This window comes from Orbicella franksi, chromosome 7, assembly GCF_964199315.1.
Source record: "Orbicella franksi chromosome 7, jaOrbFran1.1, whole genome shotgun sequence".
Lineage (NCBI taxonomy): Eukaryota > Metazoa > Cnidaria > Anthozoa > Scleractinia > Merulinidae > Orbicella > Orbicella franksi.
The window spans coordinates 6685203-6695681 of record NC_138151.1 but is presented as its reverse complement, the minus strand read 5'-3'; the positions used below and the strand labels follow the sequence as shown (position 1 = coordinate 6695681).

Genomic DNA, 10479 nt, shown 5'->3' with positions numbered 1-10479 from the left:
CAACAGCATAAACCTCTTAATGATCAAGGAACAGAGGAGAGAGAAGAGAAAGAGAAATGAACTAACCACAAGAAAAAAGAAGCCAGAGGACAAAGAGACAGACAAAGGGGAAGGGTGGTTGGGTAGGCAGACACTAAATGTTTAAGTACAAAAACAGCCAGACTACTCAGGTAACCTGAAAATTAATGGTAGCAAGCACGGCAGCCTGTGGACCTTGCAGAAAAATTCCCAACACATGAGCAAATAAATACTACAAGGCCTGGTCAGGTTGAATTACACTTTTGGCAAGATATGTATAAATCACTGTCCAGAAAATGGGATGGTACAGTTATAGCTTTGTCAATACTTATCCACTGATAGCAATATTATCAATTTGTTGTTTAGCATTATCCACCCTGAAAATAACCTGGGCCTGCTTGTCACTTTGCATCTGATAAGCAGGGCTCGAAAAAAGTGCCGTGCAGTCATCCGGGGCAACTAGATTTTCCTGCCGGGCAAGAAATTTTCATTCAAGAAATCTTAATTCTCATGGCGATTGCCAACTAAATTAAAAAAAAAAAGTGAACTAAGACTTGCCAGGGCAAGCAAAATTTGAGAGCTGCTCATCCCCAAGGCAAGCTGGAATTCAAGTTTTTTTGAGCCCTGAATAAGAACAAAAAAATTAAACACCAAGGCATCCATCACCAACTTCATGTAAGTTTAAAACAGCTTTAATAAAACCCTTCACAACAAGCCATCAAGGCCATAATGAAAACATCACAGAGAATGACATTGCAGAAAATTATACACCAATAAAATGACCATGGCACAAGACCTGTCAAAGGAGCCAAGATTAGTAATGCCTAAATTGGATACTCATAGGTGAGCAACGACAACTTTACATATCAGAAGTGTTTCAGTTTTAGGGTGTTGGCAAAAAAATGTTATTCTGTGGTTAAGAAGTTTATGGAATAGTAACAATGAACAGCTACGCTTTATGTTAAGTTTTGGCAAACATCAAAAGATGAAAAAAAGCATGTTAACTACACATACCTACAGAGTATCCAATTTAGTGCTGGCCACCAAGAATGTAAGTCTGTGCAAGCCATAATCAACACTACTGAGTAATTTGTCTCCTTGACTACTATTTAAACTATTCAGCACGTGCCTTATTAACAAATTGATTTGATATATTGCAGACCCGTCCCAGATATTATGTGCAACAATGTTTCGTCCTTAGCAGCAACCACCTATTTATAGGCTGTTTTGACAAAATTAATGGAAGTAGACAGAAAAGGATAACAAAATGCCTGATATATGAGAGATTTACTAAAAGCCAAATTATCCTAAATTCACATGGAGGCCAAGTGAAATTTACTGCTTAAAGGATTAAACAGATGAAACTGGTTGGCAATACTCCCAATACTTAATAGCTATGTACAGCAGAAGCAATGTATAAAATCAACCTTCAACACTACCGCAGGCGGAGAGTTTATAACAATTATGTAACATCAATACAGACTAATCAATGATTATAAAATGTGCTTGATTACTTATGCCATAGTTATTTTGGACGGTTGCGTCCACTAAAAAGGAAACTCCAAGATTCTTTAGTAATCCAAACAGACAGTGTATCATGTTCAGCAAAGGACCTTGGAAAATAGCTATGCAATCTAATACTAATAAGCTCTAAATGTTTCAAGACAATCAAGATCCTTTACAGGATCTTGTTACATAACAACTACCAAGAAATAAATGTTACCACAATAATGGTGACAAAAACTGAACTCTCCAGCACTACAGATTCAAAAATTAAGACAGCTCATTTTGCTTGATGGCAGTGTGTGTGTGCATTTGTGCTGACACCCAATTTTTTTGGAAACATCTCTCTATGATTCAATTGGTAGCCATGTGTCAGAGCAGATCCTACCGAAGGCCTACCGAGAGCTCATGTCCATAACACACCACACGACTACCTTACTGAAGAGAAAAGTTACAAATTGCTCTCTGACTTCATTCAGTGTTGATAAAACAATGAGAGCTTCTTTTAATTACCTATTATTGAAGAAAGACACTCCCATAAATTGTTAAGTCATGAGTGCATGAATAATGTTTACATCAAGTCTAAAAAAAACCTTGACAAATTTATTATTGTTGAAAATTTTTTTATCTAATTTAAAAAAAAAAAAACCAGAAGCTGTTACAATGGTTGGCCTTAAACACGAGCAACCTCAACAAAGGCAAAACCAAGCTAAAGCAACTCATTTACTGACACCAAGGAAATGACAGCTACCGTCCTGCCACTCTCAAAATCACAGACACTTTCAGATTATCCCACTGCGAACTCAAGGCATTTTAAAAACAAATATCATGAGGTGATTAAATAATGCAAACAGGAGCCACAAAGGAACCTAACAGATGACTTACTTATACTGCAGAAAAATCAACAAATTCCTTTCTTAGAAACAATAATACTCACTTTTGAAAATGCTTCACACAACTAGTGAAATCACTACTTATTGATATCTAATTGACAGTGCAGTTAACTGTTCAAATGTGATCCACAGAAACCAATCAAAGACTACTAAAAGATGGCCTTCAAAATCGAGAAACCTTTGAAACATAGATTCCTTTAAATCAGCCCTAATTAACAAATCTTCCCAGAAGTTTTCTTTAAAAATATGACCAAACCTTACACAAAGTAAGCAGAAAAAAAAATGTGTTCGTCCATCATCTCATATGGAGATGATGATACATGAGATATGGATAAAGCAGAGTTAAAAAAGAAAAGTGAAACAAACCAAAGAAAATAGGATCACTAAATAAGCACAAAGTTAAGGCAATCAGTTTCTGCATTTCACAATTCGAAGTTTCTTTACTGCTTAATTTCAATCCTTGCTCTTCCAGTTGCACCTCGATTAAGACGGTATGTCTCTGACAGCTCTATATTCTTGGCCAAGGCCTCACAGAGAACTACGACTGGAGATGTGGTGTTGACCTTGATGGCAGCAATTGGTCCAAGCCAAGCTTCTTCCGAAAAAAATGGGTAGAAATTTACGGGAAAGCCGGGCTTGTCTGTTGGCAGAATTGATAGCGCATCCTAAAAAAATACAAGAAAGGGAAAAATATCAGTATGGGACATGAGATACTCAGGTACCCACCAGTCTTGTTCAAGTCGAAGTCTAGAAGTTCTTCTTATGTGTGGTGAATTTAATTTAACTCAGTTCCAACATCTTCTTCAGTTTTGAAGGACCCAATGTACTTTATAAAACTTTCAAAGTCTAGAATTTTGATTTTCAAATTCAAGAACTTTCAAGGTGCATGCAAGTCCTGCAATTGGTGTAGTTTAAAACTCTCAAAAAAATCTGACATGAACATAAATATCAAACTCATTAAAAATTCCTTCCCATTAGAAATTAGATACAGTAACTACCAGATAAGACATCTGACGTTAGTTACAACAGCACAACAAAAGAATACAGTTGACTATGTATACAATGTAAGTCACAACTAACAAGATTCAGCCTGTTGTGATGCTTGCAAAAGTTGTCACTAGAATTTCTTTCATTGTACACAAACTTTTCAAAAAATTGATAGAAGCATAACTTACACTGCTGCCCTCTTCAAATTTGCAGGAGAGTTCTACATAATCTTTGCCATCATTAGGTTCTGGGGCCCAGTTGTATACCTACAAGAGTAAATAATACTGACAATGAAAACAAAACAAAAAACAAAACAATAACGTACAATCACTACACAAAATGGATGATTCCAGAAAATATTCATACGGCCCATAGGATAATTAGGAAATTAAATCCCTAAAGACATAGCCTTAATTGACTCAAGGTTTTATATCACGACATTTTGGTAGCATCTTTTATACCAGAGAGCATTTTTTTTTTATCATTATTGTAAATAGTTTCTGAAAAACCTTTGAGAGAATGAATCTATTGAAGTTTATATCACATTAATATTATATTACCCATACCACGGGCAGCATCTTGGAATTCTGCGGGAGAGGGGGGGGGGGGGGGTAATGCAGTTTGGAATTCCAAACATAAAATATGTCTATGTTTCTTTCCGATTTAAAACAGTAGAGTAACGATCTTGTTGTGTGTGAAAAAATTGCACCAGTCTCTTGTTACCAAATGGAACGCCTGACAGATTTGTGGGCTGTATTACTAGTGGTCAGCAGTTACTCAATGAACAAAATTTTCAACATGGCATGTGATGGCACATCATGAACTTTACTTTTGTCTTCCACTGGTATCAATATGATCTACTCTTCTGAAAATATAAAGCTAATGAATGGAAAACAAAAAGCTTTACTCAACTCAAAGATAATACTTAGGAGGGAAAGCTACGGTGTACTTCACTAAACCTTGACAAACTTGAGTTGCTTGTTTGCTTGACCGAAAATTGTGAGCAGAATTTTCTTGGAGGGGGGAGGGGTGTGGGGGAAGCACAAGTTTCCCGTTAGTTAGAAGTTTTATGAGGTCAAACAGGAATTCCAAAGGGTCTGAAAAAAATTGGAGATTCCAGAGGGGAGGAGGTGTTATCGATTTTGGAATCTGGAGGGCACGGGGGTAGAGCATTTTGGAATTTCAGAAAGCACGGGGGGGGGGGGGGGGGATTAAAATGTTCATGCCACCCATGGTAGGGTATGGATATTATCTGGAATCACCCAACAGTTATGTTGATAACCCTTAAAACTCCAACCCACAAAAATGTTCTAGAATGTTCTTATTTTGCCAGAAAATAATGCACTATCCTGTTCTCGGGACAGTTACTTATCTGCCATTTTCCACATTTGTCATAGACTTTGATGTCCTAGGTCGAATAGAGAAGACAAGAGCCATTTTTTAACCCTATTAATATCAAACTAATTAATACAAAAAAAGTGGAACTAACCCTGTTCAGCTTCATAAAGATGCACGGCTTTCCTTCATCATAACCATATTGAAAGTCCGAGCTATTGTCATAGCATTCACCAAGTGCAGTCAGGTCCATGATACAAGGCTTGGAACCCTTTACACGCTCGTCCTCAGTACAGTTCTGGTACTTGTCATCCTGATTTTCTGCAGCTTTTTTATAAGCTAAAAAAGAGAAAATAATGCTCTCTTGTTGAAACCACAGGCCTTCATAATGTAAGTTGCTACTGGGAACAAATAGATTTGAGAATTCTGTACTGCTTGTACATTGTACATCAAGATAGTATTAACAAACTCCACATGTTATTTTGCCTTACTGATTGCAAAACATTCAGTTTATATAAATTAGTCAGAACTCTGACCAGACCGGCTCACATCCCTGAGGCATATCTCTGTTTTTGTCAGATGGAGCAACTACAAATATTGCATCTGCTGCATGGGATGCCAATACTTTACAAGTTAGCCCCAAGTGTTGCATTTTGACATCCAAAAAATTTGCCAGTACCCATTTATACTACTGGGCCAGGTTGTTTGAATGCCGGTTAATGCCAACTCAGGATTAAAGCAGCTCCGTCAGGGTATTTTAGATTATTTTGGCCACATCCAAAATTACCTTAAAATTGAAGGTAATTTTGTTTAGTTTACTAAGATACAAAAGCACTTACGAGATAATTGTAAACCATAAAGGAAAAGGAATCATTGGTTAAGGATGGAGAAGATTGACAGGGTTTAAAACAATGAACATGAAAAATTTAGGCTAAACCTTTCAAGATGCGAAATGAGACCTAGCTCTTTTAATCCAAAGTATTAATTTTTTCCTGTATAAAACGTTTTCCCCTGCTTATGTTCCATGCAGTTTGTGATTATTCACCCTCCAGACAGAACAACAAGCAATATAAACAGAAAACCTCACCAAAAAGTTCTAAAAATGAAATAAAAATTCTCGCTAATACTAGGTTAGCTTAGTCGAACTTTACGAAATCCAATCCTGGGTGGTTAGAGGCGCGTGCCAGGCTACTACTAATACCCAGACCTGAAGTCTGACCTAAAGTACAAAGTACAATCCATAAGGTCACTGTAAATCCTGTATCAGCAAATCAATATCCCAAGTGAACAATTTCCTTAAAATTACTCTCAGCTCTACTGACAACTAGTATTGTTACATGGCACACAATAATGAGATCTCACATTCAGCATACAAGAATTGTTGTGCTTTGTTGCTACAATATGAGCTTACAGTCTTGATTTGGTTTTAAACCAGAACTTTACTTTAAAAAAATACCCAAATTACAGGCAAGTCCTAACTTTTTTAGTCAAACATTTGATAGGAGAAAGGCAAAACATGCGTTGTTAACCAGTACCAAAAAAATTAAACTTACGCTTCAAAAAGTTGTTGATTGAACTGACAATGTCACTAACTTTTGCATCTGTGACTATTTCCGCTGGAAGGGCAATGAGGCCTGTGAAAAAAAAACAAAAAAACATTTAGTTATGGATAGTATTGCTCACAATGTCATAAAATCATAACCACCAATGATGCTACCTACATGTACAAAGATGTCACAAAGAAGAGCATTAATCTTAATGCAAATTTTTATTTGTGAGGTCCTGAAAGATGTGTTTCGCCATTCCCACAGTAGCTAAAAGTGCTACATTAGCTATGAAGACATGGCTGCCATAGTTTTTAAGAGAAAGACCAGCAAAGTCTCTCATAAAAACCACTGCTATCTGTTTTCAAACCAACTTTAACATTTTAAGGCTACCACATCAACATTCTTACTGCTGCAAATTACTAAAACCTTTTCAAAATTTCTGTTTGAGAATATAGCAGAACTCATATTTGGGTAGCACAATAGAATGGTTGGTTGTGATTTTATAATTTGATTATATCATTCAAGCTGGAGTTTCATATTTTTCAAACTTCATGCTGTTCAATCAAGAGTCAGTGAAATTAAAATGCATATATAAACTGTAATAATACCCTTCTGTATGCATGAATGCATCTAAAAAAGTAAAACTAAATCACTGTTAAAAAAAATCTTAAAAAGCACTTTATTCAATGACAAAGAGGTAGCCGGTGTATTCGTATAGGCATTCTGACTAAATTTGAGGACCTTTTTCTAGGTTCAAGTATTTGAATGTCAATTAAGCTCTCAACAGGTGACGCTTCTGTACAACAAATCAAGCGCAAAATCAATACGATTGAACATGAACAATATCATACTTCATGCAAATACAAAACAAACTTGCTGAATCATATTAGTCCATGTCAACAATATACACGAAGCTGTTCTAATTAAATGTATTAAACGTACTTTTCGGGCAATCACGAAAACTGCTCCGTTTTAACACCTGAAATTTTAAGCTACAAAACTTCATTGATGTTCAATAAACAAGATTGGACGAAAGCTACAGACCACCAAAATTTTGGGACCCACCCCTCGCTTATTTCTTATACACTGTTTTGCATGGAAGATCAAGTAAAATGGAACAGAATTCTTAAAGCAGTTGACATACTTTCACCATCAACTCTTTTTTCCACTCATTTAAAGTTTACATTTAAGCTTGCAAATGCAAATTAAATGTCAACCGCTTCAGTGGGTTTGGAATTAAACGAGCTCGAAATTGATCCAAGCATGTTCGAGTCAAAAACGGAGGAATCATATTTCAAGATTTGTTCTCCCTGTAAAAGTGAATTTAAGGTAAAAGAATTGGAATATTTCGGTGAAATTAACAAAAAATTTAAAGAAAGCTATGATCTCCTTGGTAAAAATATTTACGACGAAACTACTCAACGTGAGGTTCGTTTCTTTATTTGAATTGCTAATGAATGTGAAACCACATGCATACTGAAAGAGGTAAGTCGGCGCACATTTAATTACAGTTCTTTCTGTTTTGACCTTGAAAAGCGTAGCCGAGATACGATCTACTCACTAATGCTTTACGAAAACTACAAAATAAACAGAGAAATAAAAAGAAACCTGGCTTTCCCGCTAAATATCTTGTCATCTTCGGGCCTTCTTCTCGAGCTGGTACCGTGGTCATGAATATAGTCAGCATAGAGGCGAAAAACGCCGCCAAACAGCCATAGAAGATGAAGAAGAAAACCAGGATCTTCGCTGAAATAGAAAAAGAGAGGAAATAAACCTCATTTTAAAAACTAAAAGCTACAGTTTGTGGTGTATTTCATTAACAAATCTGCCAACAACCAACATCGAGCATTGTACAATTCTCCTCGAAGTAAACTTTATGCAAGATCTAAAGACACTTACCCCAGCTCTTGCCATTTCTACCCATAACTTGCACTTCCCCGTTTTCGCCATCTTTGTTGTAAATGAAGTGCCCAAAATCTCGGGCGGTATCCTGAAAACGTTCAAGTCTTGTCTTTCCTTCTTGGCCTTGTTTAGCGTACGCCATCTTGCAAGCCTCACCACGCGAAACACCGGCAAGGAGCACGTGACCTCTCCTTTTCAGGGCACCGAGTCAGAGTAATCCCCAGGGACGGGAGGCTGGCAGTCTTTTCGCTGAATATCAGCTTGAGTGTTGAGTGTTATTGGCCCTTTCGACAAGTGTCCGCCGAAATTAGGAGCTCAAATCCAGAGGCTCCTTCAGTGTATGCATGGTAACGTTTTACATAGCATTTTCGTGTTATTTATGTAATCGTCCGCTGTTGTAGAAAGAAACTGGCGACCTTTTTTTTTTTGTTGTGTCCCCAATTAGTTGTGAAAACTAAATACATTGACACATTAATAAAGCTTTTACTTTACTTTTACTTTACTTTACTTCTCTTTAATGGAGTATTTCTTTCTTATGTTGCACTAACACAATATAGTATTTTATATCTTCCACTCTATCAAGTGACTTAACGCGTCCGAAAATGTTCTGTGTGGCAGTGACGTGTTTAAAGCCAAAAATGTTGCTAATATTATCAGCGTGAATGTCAAATATGGCGAGCACTTGACTTTTACTCACAGTTTAGTATACTGGCTAGAGGCAAAATTCTTTCAGACAAAGGTTGCCAATATTTTTGCACATTGGCTTTCACGTGGCTTGGCACATTATATATTTCAATGAATTGGAGATGCTTGGAGTGCTACAATGATAATGGGGATTAATTTACATAGCGTTAATTCTATACATGTACGGTTCAATTGCGAAACCGTGAAGTGAGATCGGGCCAAGGCACATTTGACTGCTGTTATCATATCAGTTCATTGCAATCTATTTCTTTTTACCCACCTAACGCGAGTTAAATGTTAATATGAACCATATCGAATCACAGTGAAAATTACGTCCCCAACCGGGGTTGTACTGCCATAGTATAAAATCGATCAGTGCTCAGCGCGACCCTACAATGATGTGATTTTTACTGTTGTCTTACAGATATAATCTAAATGACGCGATTTATCGGAATGACGAAGTGAAAGGAGATTGCCACTGGGTGTTATCGACCAGTATCCAGCGAGAGTTAACTTATTGGCCCTATATGACTTAATCATCTGAATTATGTCTTTCAGTCCGTTAAATTAATGACTTTTCGTCGGCTCTTAAGAATGTGTCTTTTCTTCTAGGAGTCACCTCAACTATTTTGTCGCACGTTTCGAATTTCACGATCAGTTTGTCTCAAACAGACCTTCGATGACCAGACACCTCTTTCTTGTAGATATGAGTTACAACCCTCTTAGCTCAGAGTCCTCTATAATTTAAGTGTGCACGTGTACATTCGTTGTATTCACGTGTATTTTCAAAGTACGTCATAACTTTTCAGTACAGCTATTGCGGTTTTTAATGTCGCCTATTTTCTGCCAACCTACTATAACAGACACTTGTGATAAAACGCAGGTTGATATTTATAACTGAATACGATAAAATAATTAAAGTGAAGCCTGATCATGAAAAACGCCATCTGAACAGACGATACTGCCTCAGGGAACGTCCCAGGGTATAAAGTATAAAGTCCTTTCCCCTTATAACAAGTAGCATTTATAGCAGAGCTCCGGCGGCCCGAAGCCAAGCGGAGCCCCAGACTCATATAGGAAAGAAAAGGAAACCCATGAGTTTATTTTCTCATGGTTATCATGGCAAGCGGTATTGCTCGTGGGCGCGTACGCACGACGGCGACGGCGGCGACAACGACGGAGTCGCGCAACATGGCGGCCATACTCCAAATAATAGGTTGACAGAGACATGCAGCCTTGGTTTACCGTGTACTTCTTTGATATTGGACATCCATGTTATGATCAATTAACACCTGTCAAATCAAGGTATCCGCTAACCAGTATCACGTGACCATATCGCGGGCTCAAGTTTACAGCTCAGGCAGCGTGTTTTTTTGAAGTTGACCGCTGACCAAGTGCTGGTTTTGATTGGATCGCGGGCTCGTCTCAGGTTAACTTGTTGAAAACAGAGCAAGATTGTTTGGAAGCCGGTTAACACTAATCCAGGATTAAAAAGTTATTATTTAAGTTATTAAAAGTTAACCAAATTGTAACTTTTTCTTCTATACAAACGTTTTTTGCTGCTTTGTTTTGTGTATATAGTGATTATTAAAACTCAAAACAGAAGGCCA

General features: G+C 37.2%; 1 protein-coding gene across 1 annotated transcript; it reads right to left on the bottom strand.

Moving 5' to 3' along the window:
* Positions 1-694: 694 nt before the first annotated feature.
* Positions 695-8376, bottom strand: LOC145492101 (sodium/potassium-transporting ATPase subunit beta-1-like). The gene is made up of 6 exons (XM_081471429.1): positions 8183-8376; positions 7892-8029; positions 6290-6370; positions 4891-5075; positions 3590-3667; positions 695-3079 (listed from the first exon to the last, which is right to left on the bottom strand). The coding sequence occupies exons 1-6, from the start codon at positions 8325-8327 to the stop codon at positions 2855-2857; spliced, it is 852 nt and encodes a 283-aa protein (XP_081327555.1). The 5' UTR covers positions 8328-8376; the 3' UTR covers positions 695-2854.
* Between the last annotated feature and the right edge of the window lie 2103 nt (positions 8377-10479).